The sequence below is a fragment of the Brassica napus genome, chromosome A5 (assembly GCF_020379485.1).
Source record: "Brassica napus cultivar Da-Ae chromosome A5, Da-Ae, whole genome shotgun sequence".
NCBI classification, from domain to species: domain Eukaryota; kingdom Viridiplantae; phylum Streptophyta; class Magnoliopsida; order Brassicales; family Brassicaceae; genus Brassica; species Brassica napus.
Window position 1 is genome coordinate 27,743,366 of NC_063438.1, and position 15,099 is coordinate 27,758,464.

Here is a 15,099-nt window from a genome sequence, read left to right on the forward strand (position 1 = left end):
TTGAAAATCACTCTCAATCTCCGGCGTAACGACCGGATCGTTCGCGCGTAATTTTCGCTGCTATAAATAGAAGCTTTCCTCTTCTGTTTCTCGATCAAAATTTTTTTTTGGAAAAATTAAGTTTGAATCTATCGTAGATGCTGTGACAAAAAAAATTGTTTTATCGAAGATGAGAAACATGAGGCCTGTTCATGCAAGGAACCAGACCACGGATCCATCTTCGCCGATGATGACGTCTCCTCTGATGAATCGTCACGCACGGACAGGATCCAACGCTGGACCAGCATCTAACGCCAAGAAAGCACAGACGAAAGCAGCAGCTCAGAGACTCGCGGCTGTGATGTCGAACCAAACAGGGGACGATGAAGACAGTGATGATGACCTTTCCTTTGACTACAACGCTGTCGGGAGCATTGGTCTCGCTGCCGGAAGATCTCATCCTTCTCGGTCTCCAATGGTAATAAAATAACTCAGTTTTTATTTCTGTAAGGATTGTATGTGACTAAAATTATTTAACTTCCTGGTATATATTAACAAAAAAAGAAAAAAAAAAGATTGTATATGAAGTGATAATTTTATTTTCTTGAATGACAGATCAAGAAACCTGTTGCAAGGCGCCCGCAAATGGGAACTCCACAGTTAGCTGATGACGACAATGAAGATGATGATTTCAGTGTGGATGTATCAAGTGGCAGACCTAGTATTGGCCTTTCTGGTGGCAGAGCAATAAGACCTAAGTCTCCTGTGGTGGTGAGCTTACTGCAAGATCATTATCTAACCAAATGTGTATTATGTTCATATGCTTAATTCATTTCGGCGCAGACTAAAATTGCACCACCGAGACGTACACAACCAGTAAATGAAGATAAGAAGAAGGATGATGATGACGATGATGATGATGTTGTTTCAGTTGATTATACCATTGGTAGACCAAGTATTGGGCTTGGAAGTGGGAGGACAATGAGACCACAGGCTTCTATGGTATTGTCTGAATACTTGAAATGTTCATGTCCTGTCTTATTTTTTATTTTTTAAATATCAACTTGAGCTTAACGTTTAGTTGGTAAGCGCAGAATAAAGTCCAACCACAAGGACGTCCAGTGATGGCAGTTCAGCCTACTGATGAGGAAAACGAAGATGATGAGGCTCCATATGTGTACACAAGTGGCGTTCCAAGTGTTGGACTTGCTGGTGGAAGGGCTGCACGGTCACGCTCTCCTCTGGTATGTTTTTGAATGTGTTATTTCTAGTTTTTGCTGGTGAAACTTGACATGTTATTTTCTGTGTACTTTCTACAGAAAAAAACCCCACCACTGAGGCATCCACAAGTAATAGCTCAGCCACCATCAAGTGGAGACAGTGATGCTGATTATGATGAGGCTTATACTAGTGTCATGCCTAGTATAGGACTTGCTGGTGGACGGTCAATGAAACCTCGCACTCCTTTGGTAAAAATCTAGTTCATAGCAACTAATTTAAACATGGTTATAATACTAATAAAAAAAATCATGAATGACTTTGTTTTGTACTAAAATGATATTATGAATCAAGAACCAGTTTAAGATTTTAATACATCATTATCTATGTAACACTGCCATTAACCAGAAAAGTAGTGTGTGTAGTTAACTTTGTTTATGGTTACTTGGTTAGTGCTTTATTGCTATTACGTTATCTGAGACTTGGTTTAATTTTTTGCAATAGTCAATTCGTACAAAGGAACAACCTCAGACCGGAGTTCCAAGTTCAGGTAACCGATCTTCATTCGGTGAGGATTCAACATTACCTCAGACAACAACAAACCAAGTGGACCACCAGTCTCCATCAGCACGTTCTGCCTTCTCTACCAAATCATCTCAGTCCCTCAATGCTATGGACCAACCTCCCTCGGCGCGTTCATCTTTCAGTGGTCGTCCCATAAGGACAGTGCCTTTAATGCCATCTTCGGTGCCTATATCACTCAAACCAGTCACTCCTGCTTTTCAATCTGACACGCCAACCAATCTTAGAAAAGACAAAAGGTAACTAAATGATAGCTTGTCCTAGTTCATTCTCACTGAGTCATTATTATAAAAATTCAGTCTGGTCTTAGTTCAGTGTTGTCTGTTCAATAGTAGGTTTTCCATTGATCTGGGAAGCTCAGGAAACTTAAGAGAGTTAGGCAGTCAACGGTCTACTTCAGCTTTACAAGATGAGGTTTGACTTTCTTCAGAAATTTCATGAAGCTAATTTACCTTATGAATGGTTTAACTAGAGTTTATACAATTTTATTCACTAGTCTATTTTATTTTATTGCAGGTTGATATGTTACAAGAAGAAAATGAAAGTTTGTTAGACAAGGTGATGCCAGTAAATTTTCACAGTTGGTGTTAGTATGCATTAGTTACTCTTATTTTATTATATCAATCTGGTAGATTCTATGTGAAGTTAGATAATTTTTTTGCATCCCATCCTAATTTGTGCGTCCCCAGCTTCGACTTGCAGAAGATAAATGTGAAGAAGCAGATGCAAGAGCTAAGCAACTTGAGAAGCAGGTAACCAGGTGTTTCATAGAAGTCCCTTTCTTACACACTGTTTGTTTTCTCCTCAAGCCTTAAGATGATTTTTCGTTAGGTTGAGATCCTTGGAGAAGGTGTTACTATGGACGCACGTCTTTTAAGCAGGCAAGCTTCACTTCTATCTAACTTCTTGATGACGTTATGACAAAATTTTCTAATTATGTAATGGTGTTTCTTGTTTCAGAAAGGAGGCAGCTCTGCAACAGAGAGAGGTCAGTTGCTATTTATAGTTCTAGTTTAGATATTGACATAACCGAGAGATCTTATCTCTTTCCAGGCTGCTTTGAAAGTTGCATCACAAACTCGTGGAGGAAAGAGAGAAGATGTTTCAGCTCTTCATACAGAAGCTGAGGTACTTAACTTCTTTTGTTGTTCATACTGGTAACTTAAATGATACTACCTTTTTTATTATCTTGAAACTGGATTTTAGATTGCTAGGGAGGAAGCAGCATCTTCTTTAGAGCAGCTTCACGAAGTTGAATCAGAGCTTAACTCTCTTAAGACCTTGACCAAGAGATTGATATTGACTCAGGAGGAGATGGTATGCTATTTTTATAGATTTAAAACGTATCCATAAGATGCTTGTTAAGTCGATAGCTTCTTATTTATATCTTTTATATTAGGAAGAGGTTGTTCTGAAGAGGTGCTGGCTTTCACGTTATTGGGGCTTATGCGTTAGACATGGTAGTTACCTTACTCTTGCACATGTAATCTATAAACAGATTATTCATAGTGATTCTTCTACTGTTGTTATGGCAGGGATTCAAGCAGACATTGCACGAGCCAAACACGAGTACTGGTCATCATTTGCACCCCTTCCTCTAGAGATTGTTCTTTCCGCAGGACAAAGAGCTAGGGAGATAGTTTCACGTTGTAATATTTTTAACCTGCACAAACTTAACCGCTGTTTTTTTTAATACATAGTTCTGATCTTGCTTGTTACTTACCATCTGGTCTTTAACACCAAGCAGCTAACAGCACTCTTAGAGAAAGAGAAAAATCATTTCAAAATCTGCATGAAACTTCTGGTGAAGGAAATGTAGAAAGCATGGTATGGGTTGAGAAAGGTTTGAGAGAACTGGCTGCACTAAAGGTATGAAAAAAAAAACACTGAACATAACAACTCTCTTCTTGTCTTTAGATTTAAGCTCTCATCTTTGTTTCTTTTGCTATGTATAAAGGTTCAGGAGGCAGTAGCATATGTCATGGCTCAAAATAGACGGAACTCATCATCCAAGATTTTTGTTTCAGGTGATATAACCAAACAAACATCTAAGCTTAAGTTGAATATGATGTTTCACATTTTTCTAATCCATATTTTATTTTCCAAACAATTCATAGATGAAGTGAAACTGCCAATGGATGGACAGTTTGAAGCCTTTGGTAAGTTCGTAATTTTTTCAAGATCATCTGTTCTTGTACACTATCATGCTAAGCACTCGTGTAATATGATTTTTTTTTTTAACTTATGATTTGGCTCTTAAATGTCCCTTTGCAGAGTTAAGTGACGATGAAGTTGAAGATGTGAGTTTTAAGCAGGTACGTAAAAGACAAACACATCAATTTTCTGTGTTAATGTAACACGTGGGAGTTGTCATATGACATTAATCTTATTGTGGCTTTACTTAAATACACACACAGGCATGGCTTTCATATTTTTGGAGGAGAGCAAAGAACCATGACATTGAAGCTGATCTGGCGGATGAGCGTCTCCAGTACTGGATAAACCAAGGGACTCGATCTGCAACTTCACAGGACGCTGTTGATGGTACAGTACTCTTACTCACCAACTCTCAATGTCAATGAGATTCTAATGCAACCAAAGAGAAGAAAAAATAATAATTTCTATTTCTCATATGAATGTGAAATGCAGTTGAAAGAGGACTAATGGAGCTGAGGAAGCTGAACATAGAGTCACAGCTTTGGCAAAAGTCAAGAAAAGGACTTGATCATGAATCTAATCCTTCTTCTCATGTTGAACTCTCTTTCTGAATCTTTTCTTTTTTACACACACCACAGCTATAACAACAACATCATATTTCTCATTTTAACTCTCATTTGGTCTTAGGAGATTATTATTGAATTTGTGAATTTTAAGCAGTTTACATATAAAAATATCAATTGTGTATTTGATATAATCTCAAACTGTCTTTTAAAGTTAAGCTAAACTATATTGTGCTAATGAGAGACAAAAGTAATGTTATTGTGTTAAGCAAAAACCGGATATGAGAAGAAAAAGTGAACCAAAATACGGTTTATATGTAAACCGAGGGAGAGAGAGTGATTAAAGGTTATCTATGGCTCTTTCGAAACTTAAATGACAGATTCGAAATAATAGAAAGTATTAAGGACGTAAATGTAATATTCTCACAAGTTAATAGATCGGAGAGAGCTTCGAACATCGTGTGCTCGTCGAGAGAGAGAAAGAGAGAAAAATGGTGAGAGAAGTGGCGGAGAGCTGTGTAGACACCATGCTAATGGAGATGGTGGCGATGTACAGCGGCCGATTCTACGCTAACAAGCCGGAACTCGCCGCTCGGAGGATCGAGGCCATCGGTTATCAGGTCGGCCACCAGCTCTCCGAGAGGTTTGTTACTTTGATCATCGTCTGATCTCGATATAATTCATCCTTACTACTGAGATTAAGTATTGATTCTAGATCTGAGGAGTTTGTATTGTTGAGATGATTCGCTGATTGTGGATTTATCATTTCTCGTTTGTAATTGGCCATGAATGCGTGAGAAAGGTGGTTGATGGGAAGATCAATCGCGCTAATTCGAATTGTTCATTTCATTTGGGGAGTATTTGGGGGTTTAGGGAATGTGATAATTTTAGGGATTTGAGATCAATTTTGGTACTGAAACGAAGATCTTGCGCTTTGTGGAGTTCTGTGACCTATGAGTTATCAGAAAATCAATTAATTTAGAATTTAAACTTGTTCTTGTGTCTATGGTTTTCGTTTATCATCAATGGTTAGCCTCTGAGAATCGCTATGAATTTGAATCATAGATCACCTGCCCTGAGGAAACTCAGTTTAGTTTCTCACTGTTTTAGTGGCTTCTCTGAGAATCGCTATGAATTTGAATTTTAGATCACCTGCCCTGAGGAAACCAAGATTAGTTTCTCACTGTTTTAGTGGCTTAATCAATGTTTTAGTGGCTTAATCAATAGCTGGCCTCTGAGAATCGCTATGAATTTGAATCTTAGATCACCTGCCCTAAGGAAACTCAGTTTAGTTTTAGTGGCTCAATCATTCTACCTTTGCAATGTTTTACCTTAGGAAAGGCTCATTTACTGTCTCAGTGTTGTGAAATAGTAGATAGTGCATTTTTCTTGTGACTAGGTACACTATGGAAAGACCAAGGTTCAGCGACCATCTAGAGGCAATCAAGTTTATCTGTAAAGACTTCTGGTCTGAGGTCTTCAAGAAGCAGATTGATAATCTCAAGACTAATCACCGGGTAATGATTTCCCTCTGCAAAACAAAAGAAGGAGAAGCTCTTCTCGTGTTTGTGTTTTTTGACAAATGTTTTCTTCAGGGTACTTTTGTATTGCAAGACAACAAGTTCAGATGGCTATCTCGCGTCTCAATCGACCCTTCGTCTGAGAAGGAAACCGAAGATCCGTCTACTCCGGGGGAAAGCAAAGCGGCACAAGCGGTGAGCATGTACCTGTATTTCCCATGTGGAATCATAAGAGGTGTCCTCTCCAACTTGGGGATACCTTGTGCTGTCTCTGCTGACATATCCAGCCTTCCCACTTGTGAGTTCACACACCCTTCCTTTATCCTTTTTCTTTTTGGAGAAATATAGAAAGTTGTTAAAACTGATTCTTAGTTTAGTACCAAAACTATCTGAAACAAATTGAGTTTTGGTCACGTTAAGTGGCTCATTGTGACTATCTTTCTTATGTCCTCACAGGCTCTTTCGTGATCCGGGTCAAGGCTTGATACTGGCATTAGCTTGAGTCCTCCTCACTTTCAGACTCCAGCTCGGCTTTATGGTTTTCAAGAAAGATTAGATTCTTTGTGCCCTTACGCAGACTTCTTAAGCTGCGACTTCTGTCAAAACACACAAACTTTTGAATTCTCCAAAACTTGCTGTAAAACATTATATGAATGCCTTAATGGGCCTATCTCTCCCTCAAAAAGCCTGTTATGTAACCCACCACAACTTTACATATCGTATTTATCGAGGCGGACCAGGTATGGTTCAGTGGAATGTTTTACAAAAATTGATCGGAATCAAACCGAACATAAATCTAAACTATCCGGTTTTAGAATAAACCGGAGAGACGACCGTCCCTGACTCTATAGCCTTAACGTTCTTTTTTTCCTCTTTGACTGAGCAAATCTCCCTCCATTTATTATCCTCTTGTCTTCTTCCTCCTCCTCCTCCTCCTAGAAGAAACTCTGCAAGTCGAAGCACAAAGGTGAACACTTTAATTCTCTATTCAACCTCTCTCCTTGCCTCACCCTTTCTCTCTGCATTGTTTTTTTCTTTCCCCCATTTTGATCCAAATTAGGGTTTTCGATTTGTCTTCCTATGACTTGCTTTTAGTTATCTTTCACTTATAGCCATCTCAAAAAATCAAGAACCACTTTTCAAATTCGACATTTGTGGTTGAGATTGAAACAATGTGTGCATTTTTGGAGTTTTTTTTTTTTGCAGATTTTTAAGGGGTTTTCATCAATGGATAAAGCAGCAAGTCATGAAGAACTAATTATGGAGAAGCTCGACAAATCACTTAGAGGCGGTGCCTCTGAGATGCTGTTCTCCATTACTCAACTGAGAGGTATACATAAGCATAACAAGATGGTTGAAGCCAACCTCAAGAGTAGATCCAAAGCGCTAGAGCTAAAGGAGAAGGAGCTTCAAACTCTGAGCTCAGAGCTTAAACAAAAGGTTGAAACTTTCGAGAAGGAGAAGGCTGAAGCTGGTGATATGAAGAAGCTGGTGGACGAGTGTGGGGAAGAGCTGAGGTTAAAGAGAAACGAGCTGACGGCGAAGCTTGACACGTCGTCAAGGCTTCAGAGAGAGATCGAGGTGAAGAGGAGCCAGTGGACGCAGCATTCGGCTGAGATTGGGAGGCTTTGCAGCGAGACGAGTAAGAAGAAGAATGAGTTGGCGGTGACTCTTGAGAAGGTTAAGGAATGTGAGAAGCGGTTTAAGATGAAGTCGTTGGAGTTGGCTTCTAAAGAGAAGGACTTGCGGGGTGTGAGAGAGTCTATTGAGGTTTCTGATTCTGAGCTTGAGGTGAAAAAGAAGATGGTTGTGTCATTGAACAATGAGATTGACTCCAAGTCCAAAGAGTCAAGGGAGATTAAAAAACTGATTGAGCAACAAACGAGTGAGCTTGTTGTCATGCAAAAGCAGCTTGATTCTATCAGAAGCTCTTGTGAGATGGAAGAAAGAGCTAAAGAGATTAAAGATAAAGAAAAGGAGCTGGAGCTGCTTAAGCATCAGCTAGAGTCAGAGGAAAAGAAACTCCTTCAGCTCAAGAGAGAGATGGAAGTGGTGACAGGTATAAAGAAGAAAGATTTGGAGCTGACTCTTTCCAAGATTGAAGAATCCAGCCAGCAGCTTGCGTCTGTGAATCACCAACTTGAGTCTCAACGGAGACAGCTCGAGATGCAGTCAGTTGAGCAAGTTTCTAAACAGATGGAGTTTGAAAGTTTTCGAGAATCAAGCAAGCGCTTGGTCTGTGACCTTGAGGTGAAAGAAAAGAGGTTACAAGAATTAAACAATCTGATAAAGCTCTCTGGTGAACAGCTTAACTTGAAATCCAAAGCGCTGGGGGAGATTGAAAGAGAGCTCAAGCTCAAGAGACGCTTAAGACAAATGAGCACTGTGCTTGTTAATCGTGAGAAGCAACCTATCAGCAGTCAGCAGAATGTAGAAGAAGAAACTGAACTGATAGATACTCTCATGCCTGATGGAATCTCAGCTTCTCTTACGCGCCACGAAGTCTCCAGCGTCCTTAGAGCTACACCAAATCCAGCAGGATTTGTTCTGGAACAAGTGCAAGATGGAATTAGAGAAGGATCAACTTTTCAAGACACGTTCTTGGAGACCTTGGTTCTTATTTTTGAGGAGCTAGTCAAAATTCAAGGACCGGACGAGTCTCAGCTGCTGCAGCTCCAAGCCACAGAAGTGGCAACTCTATGGAAAGAGAGGATAACCATCGAAGCTCCAAAGTCAACTCTCGAGGCCTTGGCCTTTCTTTTGTTCATCATTGCATATGGATTAAAGGCACTGATCAATGAAGAAGAAACTGCTTTGCTTGCTTCGTCTATTGCTCAGTACGGACAGGCTCCAAGACTCTTTGTATATCTGAGTCTCAACCCGAAGATCCGAGGTTAGTTTTCTAGCCGTGAGATAAAAGAGTTAAAGTAATGAAGTATGGTTAACTCTTTTTTTTTTTAAATCTTTTGCAGAGTTTGTTGAAGAGCTCATCAAGAAAGGCTTGTATATTCCTGCAGTTAGGCTTATCTGTTTGTTTAATCTTGATAAAGAGGATAAAGACGTATCCTTCTCACGTTCAGAGCTCTTGAAGAAAGAGATCATCACTTTCAGACGTTCAGCCCTGGAAAATAGATCCACTGAATCCTCACAGGTTGTTCACTCACCTGATCTTGTAATTGATTAGTCAAAATAATTTAATCTATGTTTGTTTCTTCCTTTTAGGCGAAAGGGAGAGATGGTGGAAGACTGAGAGCTATACTTGAACTTGTGGCGGATTACAAGCTTAAAATAGATCTCCCAGGGGACCTCATCGCCAAGCTCATGGTTGAAGGAGAGAGGTCAGCCCCTGTAGCTCATTGCTCTGTCATACATGTAGCCTCCTCATCAAACCCACAAGCTGGGTTGAAGAAGAAGAAACAGTTGGGACAGACAAAAACTGTGCTGGTAAAACATACTGGTGTAAAGCAGGAGAATCTTGGTAAGCGTTCTTATCTTATATCTCTTTGTCCTTTATTTTGATAAAAAGACGAAACTTTCTGGTTCTGTTTTTAGGTTATGTAATGGTGTTTGTTATTGGAGTTTCAGGTACAACTTTGCCAGCTGATGTTAAGTCCATCAAACTCCGAGCATTCTCCAGTCACACGTATCAGAGGAGAGGGAACTGAAGAAAAGGTTAAGACTTATCAGGAGGAGGGATTTTGCTAATTAAGTGTTAAAATAACCGGTAGTTGTATGACTTGTGTCTGAGGTTAAAAAATATGTTATTTGCAACTTGTAAGTCCTAATGTTATGGTCTGTAATAAGGCTAACTAGTAGAAACTAAACAGAGAGTGTGACTCTTTTGTATTGGTAGGTCTTTTGGCTCTGGTTAGATTGTGTCTCAGTTGTTATCTATGGCTTGAACCTTTGATTGGTATCTATCATATCAATCGTCTTCTTTTTTTTTTATGGTAAACGTGAGCTTTTAGGACTAACCATTAGTAAGAAAAGAAAAAACACTTCAAAATTCTCACTGTCAAGGTAGCTTACTAGCTTATTGTATAGCTGAATATTTAAATGTTCTAAAATTCGTGGGCAATATTTATAGTATAAAAGAAAAAAATATTATTTTCTTTACTTAATAATGGCCGACAAATTTAAATTCAGTTTCACTACTGGATAAAAATTGTATGAATGTGTGAAAATGGTTTAGGGGGTACATATTTGGATAATAAACAATTTTTCATTAGTTAATGACAATTTTTAACACAGTTGATAACAAATTTAATTGTCAATTTTGCTAAATATCCCTTGTAAGGACTCTAGGGTTTAACCTTGGAAAAACAAGAAGAAGATAAAATAAAATAAAATAATTTTTCCCTCCTTTTATTTATTTTTTTTCATTTCCCTCGCCGTTCATCATTTTTTTTTTGGCCTCAACGCCTTTCGAATTTAGGGTTCTGAATAAATTATCTGACTCCTCAGAGTTAAAAATTTCGTTTCGTCTTCTCGAGCACTCGGGAGCTTCTTCTAGGTACGTCGACGGATTCTTTCTCCCCCGTTACTCGCCTCGTTTTGATCGGAAACTCACACATGCATCTGATCCCTCCCGTCGATTCGCTTAAATTTCGTAGCTAGCGTCTCTGTAGATCCATTGTTTTTCTTATCGTACGAGTTTAATCGCTGTTTCTGGGTAGACCAATCGTCCGTACGAAAATTGATCGAGTGTTCGTAGCTATTCGATCAATTGCATTTCCGTCTAAGTATTAGGTTTGATTTCGATCGTTTTTGCTTTTGAATGGGACTTGGTTTGATGAATCTCACATCTTGCAGGCTTAAATCCTCTCAGTCCACCACGCTCTCAACCCTCATTTGAATCGTATTTGCGATGAAGGATCACAGTTCTTGTCTCTGAAGTGGTAAGCATTGAGTCTTAGAGTGATTAAGAACCGATAGGTTTATAAACAATGTATTTGTGTACGCAGGGACTCTAGAGTTTTCGGCTCCTTTACTATCCTTGGCTTGATTTTGAGAGGTTTATTATGGATTGCAACAAAGAAGAGGCTACAAGGGCGATGAATGTAGCAGAGGAAAAGATGAGGTGTGGTGATTTCGTTGGAGCTCAGAAACTGGTAATGAAGGCTCAGAGACTCTTCCCCGAACTGGAAAACGTACAGAAGCTGTTAGCCGTGTGTGATGTGCATTCCTCTGCTGATAAGAAAATTAAAGGGCTTGACGATTGGTATGGTATCCTTCAGGTTCAGCCTTCTGCTGATTCCGACACTATCAAGAAGCAGTATAGGAAGCTTTGTTTGCTTCTGCATCCGGATAAGAACAAGTTTCCTGGTGCGGAAGCTGCTTTCAAGTTTGTTGGGGAGGCAAACAGGTGGCTCTCTGATCAGATCAAACGGTCTCAGTATGATGTTAGATACAGATCACATTCGCTGTTTGCTAGCAGGGAGTCGAATGCAAACTCTCTTCGCAGCGCCTCCTCATCTGTAAATACTGCGGCAGTGAATATTGCGAGTGGGTTAACGTTTTGGACGTGTTGCAGAAACTGTGGCCACAGGTATAAATACTTGAAGGTTTATGTGAACCAAGTTATGCGCTGTTCCTCTTGCCAGAAATCTTACACTGCCTGCAACATCGGGTCTGATGAGGTGCCATTTGGTAGTTCAACCGCTGATGCAAATCAAGAGATGAATAACACATCTCGGCAGCATCCTTGTACAGGAGCAGAATCAGGAAGTTCATCAGCTGCGAAGGCTAAGAATGAGACAGTCGGAAAGAAAATCAACAAGAGGAGTCAGAAAAAACAGAAAAGAGAGGCTGGTGACAAGAAACCCAAGAAAGATGAGGGTTGCACAGAGAGTGAAGCTGAAGGAGGAAGACCCGGGAAAGGTGAGAGAGTTTCCAATAATTCTGTGGAAGTACCTAAACCTGATGTATTGAAGCCGCAGCCTGAAGTAAAAGAACCCGAGACTAGTGCAGCAGCTGAGATGAATAAGAATGGGACAGTCGGAAAGAAACTCAACAAGAGGAGTCAGAAAAAACAGAAAAGAGAGGCTGGTGACAAGAAACCCAAGAAAAATGAGGGTTGTACAGAGAGTGAAGCTGAAGGAGGAAGACCCCATAAAGGTGAGACAGTTACCAATAATTCTGTGGAAGTACCTAAACCTGATGTATTGAAGCCGCAGCCTGAAGTAAAAGAACCTGAGACTAGTGCAGCAGCTGAGATGAATAAGAATGGGACAGTCAGAGGGAAACTCAACAAGAGGAATCAGAAACGAGTTGCTGGTGACAAGAAACCCGAGAAAGATGAGGGTTGTATAGAGAATGACGCTGAAGCAGGAAGACCCCAGATAGGTGCTGAAATACCTAAACCTGATATTCTGAAGCCCCAGCCTGAAGAAAAAGAACCGCAGAATAGTGCTGGAAAGTCAATGCCTGATTTATCAGCTCCAAAGACGAAACAGACAGCCAGAAAGAAGAGAAAATCTGTTGAGGAATCCTCTATGAGTTTTGAAGTTGATGGCTCTGATGCTGCTGTGGATAAAACAGACACGGATGAATCTAATAAGAGGAAGCCGCAGGTTTCTTATGCAGAGAAGAGACGCAATAGTGATTCTGTAATCCCTCCGACAAAAAAGACAAAATCAGGCTGTGAAGTTGATGAGTCTGATGTTAATACAAAGCAGACGGATGAGGATAATACGTCACTGGAACCTGCTGAAAAAGGAAAAGCCAAAGAAAGTGAAAATTCTGGAAATAACAATATCTTCTCAGGTAAAAACAAAGAGAGTGAAGGCTGTGATCGTAATGGAGAAGACGCAGCTTTGTCGAGCAAGATGAGTGAAGTTGAAAATGGACACAACAAAGCTGATGAAAACCGTAATACGCTGGAAATACCTGATCCAGAATTTAATGTGTTTGAAGATGAACGGAGACCAGAAAATTTTGCTGTCAATCAAGTCTGGTCTACCTGTGATTCAAGAGATGGTATGCCACGGAGATATGCTCGGGTAAGGAAAGTGCTGTCTTCCGATTTCAAGCTGCGAGTTACCTACCTAAAGCCTGTTCAGGAAAATAATGATGAAAGCATTCCAGTTACATGGGGAAAGTTCAATAATGGAGAAACAAAGGATGTCGAGAACCGCTCAATTTTTTCAGGTCAGATGCTTCACTCGGTCTGCAACAGGGTTGTTTCTATATATCCAAGGAAAGGAGAAATTTGGGCTATGTTCAGTGACTGGGATGAGGAATCGAGCACTCTAGAGAACCACGAATTGCCGTATAAGTATGACGTCGTGGAAATTGTGAACGATTTTAAGGAAGAGGCTGGTATTGGAGCGGCTTATTTGGGAAAAGTTAAAGGGTTTGTTTCCCTTTTTCAGCGGGAGGCTAAGAATACAGTGTGTCAGGTTCAGTTAGCTCCAGAACGGATGCTTAGATTTTCTCACAAAGTTCCAGCCGTCAAAATGACTGGAACGGAGAAAGAAGGTGTTCCAGCTGGCTCATATGAACTGGACCCGACTGCACTGCCAAAAGATATATTTCAGGTTGAAGAGGTTAATGTGGAGATGGACAGTGAGACAATGAAAGGAAAAGCTGATAGCCCTTATCCTGAAGCTCCAGAGATTGGAATGAAGACCAAGCCTGTTCCAGAGATCTTTCCATCTCCTCCAAGGAAACGTCAAAAATCTGACGATGATGGCGGATGCAGTAACCGTGATAAGATTTGTTCAACATCTGTGTCAATTGGGGAAGCTGAAGGCGAAGCCAGCAGAACCAATGATTCTTCTTCTTGCCAAGCTAATAAAAAGAGCGTGCCGAACTGGTCTAGAAAGAATGGGGAGGCGTCTGATGCCTTCAAGCTGCGCAAATCTCCTCGTCTTCAAACAACTCCAAGCCAACAAGTAGAGGAGACGAAGAGTGCTAAACAAGGCGATAAGATGAAAACCCCAAAGACAACTGATAAGGGTCTTGTGACAGATTCTTTGGGAATAAACGAATCGTCCAAAGGCATACAGCAACGGGTAGAAAGTCAGGTAGGAGAAGGCTCGAAGAAAAGAGGACGCGATGGTGAATTACCGTCTAGCTCTAAGCAGAATGATTTGCCAGCTCAGTTGGATGGTTCTACTAACAAGCTCCTTGAGACAACTCCTGCGTCATCAAGTTGCAAAACGCCGCAAAGAAATGCCTTCGACTTCAATAACGAGAGATCTGTGGACAAATTCCGACGTGATCAGACATGGGCTATTTATAGCGATGACAAAGGAATGCCCACAGAGTACGTGAAGATCAAGAAAGTGGAAACCAAGCCTGAACTCGTGTTACACGTAGCCCATATGGAGCTGTGTCCGCCATCGACCGAACCTGTAACCCGCTCTGTGTCATGTGGGGAGTTCAAAATGGAAACCGGGAAACCCAAAACCCTTCCACTAACGAGGTTCTCACATCGGGTCAAACCTTTTGACAGTAAGCAGAAGATAGTCAAAGTATACCCAAGGAAAGGTGACATCTGGGCTCTCCGTAAGAGCTGTGATAGCACCGAAGAAGAGCATGATATTGTAGAAGTGGTGGAAGGTTACTGTGAAGGGAAGAGCATAAAGGCGATGGCTTTGACTGCTAAAGGCTTCAGCTCTATATACACAAGGAAGCATGGGTCACATGTGAGTTCGTTAGTGATTCCAAAGGCGGAAATGAGTAGGTTTTCTCATCAGGTTCCGGCTGTCAAACAGGAGAAGAGAGCAACAAGGCTAGCTGAAGGAGGATACTGGGAGCTTGACCCTGCAGCCATTCCACCTCCCACCACCATAGTCATAGACTGACCCCAGTTCCGCAACTAGGCGTTCTGTTTCTTATATCAATACTATGTGTAGGCAAGTGTTATTTCAGTAAAGTTAAGCTTAAAGTTTGGTGATTGTCAAGAAGAGCATCAGATTATAGTACTGCCTTTTGTTGGGGAGATATCTTATGAGTTATGACTTGTTTGCAGACTGTTTCTCTGTTAGTATTATCTCATCTCTTTCTCTGTGCAGCAGATAAATCTACCAGTCTAGCAGAATCGTTTATAAACGATTAGAACTTTCATAAATCTG

At 40.5% G+C, this 15,099-nt stretch overlaps 4 protein-coding genes across 5 annotated transcripts; all 4 read left to right on the plus strand.

Annotated features, from left to right (window-relative positions):
• Window positions 1-25: 25 nt before the first annotated feature.
• LOC106345650 (coiled-coil domain-containing protein SCD2-like) lies at window positions 26-4,766 on the plus strand. Its single transcript, XM_022720408.2, has 21 exons — window positions 26-457; window positions 595-750; window positions 823-981; window positions 1,074-1,223; window positions 1,299-1,448; window positions 1,702-2,018; window positions 2,112-2,193; window positions 2,296-2,337; window positions 2,469-2,531; window positions 2,611-2,660; window positions 2,740-2,767; window positions 2,833-2,907; window positions 2,986-3,096; window positions 3,179-3,239; window positions 3,315-3,428; window positions 3,527-3,648; window positions 3,737-3,806; window positions 3,897-3,938; window positions 4,054-4,094; window positions 4,197-4,323; window positions 4,429-4,766. Exons 1-21 carry the CDS (start codon window positions 170-172, stop codon window positions 4,545-4,547), a joined length of 2,367 nt encoding a protein of 788 aa, XP_022576129.2. The 5' UTR covers window positions 26-169; the 3' UTR covers window positions 4,548-4,766.
• A 120-nt stretch (window positions 4,767-4,886) lies between these two features.
• On the plus strand, window positions 4,887-6,704 carry LOC106453071 (trafficking protein particle complex subunit 6B-like). Its single transcript, XM_013895301.3, has 4 exons — window positions 4,887-5,142; window positions 5,899-6,016; window positions 6,095-6,317; window positions 6,476-6,704. The coding sequence occupies exons 1-4, from the start codon at window positions 4,991-4,993 to the stop codon at window positions 6,502-6,504; spliced, it is 522 nt and encodes a 173-aa protein (XP_013750755.2). The 5' UTR covers window positions 4,887-4,990; the 3' UTR covers window positions 6,505-6,704.
• Window positions 6,705-6,893: 189 nt separating this feature from the next.
• Window positions 6,894-9,966, plus strand: LOC106453070 (nuclear matrix constituent protein 1a). Of its 2 annotated transcripts, none has more exons than XM_013895298.3 (5): window positions 6,894-6,986; window positions 7,226-8,912; window positions 8,992-9,170; window positions 9,242-9,497; window positions 9,605-9,966. In XM_013895298.3, exons 2-5 carry the CDS (start codon window positions 7,247-7,249, stop codon window positions 9,682-9,684), a joined length of 2,181 nt encoding a protein of 726 aa, XP_013750752.2. In that variant the 5' UTR covers window positions 6,894-6,986; window positions 7,226-7,246; the 3' UTR covers window positions 9,685-9,966. The 2 variants fall into 2 exon arrangements, with proteins under 2 accessions (XP_013750752.2, XP_048636128.1); XM_048780171.1 differs by having other exon boundaries at window positions 6,911-6,986; window positions 7,210-8,912.
• Window positions 9,967-10,374: 408 nt separating this feature from the next.
• On the plus strand, window positions 10,375-15,038 carry LOC106453072. Its single transcript, XM_013895302.3, has 3 exons — window positions 10,375-10,532; window positions 10,832-10,917; window positions 10,984-15,038. The coding sequence occupies exon 3, from the start codon at window positions 11,041-11,043 to the stop codon at window positions 14,827-14,829; it is 3,789 nt and encodes a 1,262-aa protein (XP_013750756.2). The 5' UTR covers window positions 10,375-10,532; window positions 10,832-10,917; window positions 10,984-11,040; the 3' UTR covers window positions 14,830-15,038.
• Window positions 15,039-15,099: the final 61 nt, after the last annotated feature.

Bases quoted from the DNA above. Each gene is read 5' to 3' on its own strand.
- LOC106345650 (XM_022720408.2), top strand. From the start codon at position 170: ATGAGAAACATGAGGCCTGTTCATGCAAGGAACCAGACCACGGATCCA. The intron at 2,768-2,832 runs GTCAGTTGCTAT...ATCTCTTTCCAG, and splicing joins CAGCTCTGCAACAGAGAGAG to GCTGCTTTGAAAGTTGCATC. The intron at 4,095-4,196 runs GTACGTAAAAGA...ATACACACACAG, and splicing joins AAGATGTGAGTTTTAAGCAG to GCATGGCTTTCATATTTTTG.
- LOC106453071 (XM_013895301.3), top strand. From the start codon at position 4,991: ATGGTGAGAGAAGTGGCGGAGAGCTGTGTAGACACCATGCTAATGGAG. The intron at 5,143-5,898 runs GTTTGTTACTTT...TCTTGTGACTAG, and splicing joins GGCCACCAGCTCTCCGAGAG to GTACACTATGGAAAGACCAA. The intron at 6,017-6,094 runs GTAATGATTTCC...TGTTTTCTTCAG, and splicing joins ATCTCAAGACTAATCACCGG to GGTACTTTTGTATTGCAAGA.
- LOC106453070 (XM_013895298.3), top strand. From the start codon at position 7,247: ATGGATAAAGCAGCAAGTCATGAAGAACTAATTATGGAGAAGCTCGAC. The intron at 9,171-9,241 runs GTTGTTCACTCA...TCTTCCTTTTAG, and splicing joins GATCCACTGAATCCTCACAG to GCGAAAGGGAGAGATGGTGG. The intron at 9,498-9,604 runs GTAAGCGTTCTT...TTGGAGTTTCAG, and splicing joins TGTAAAGCAGGAGAATCTTG to GTACAACTTTGCCAGCTGAT.
- LOC106453072 (XM_013895302.3), top strand. From the start codon at position 11,041: ATGGATTGCAACAAAGAAGAGGCTACAAGGGCGATGAATGTAGCAGAG.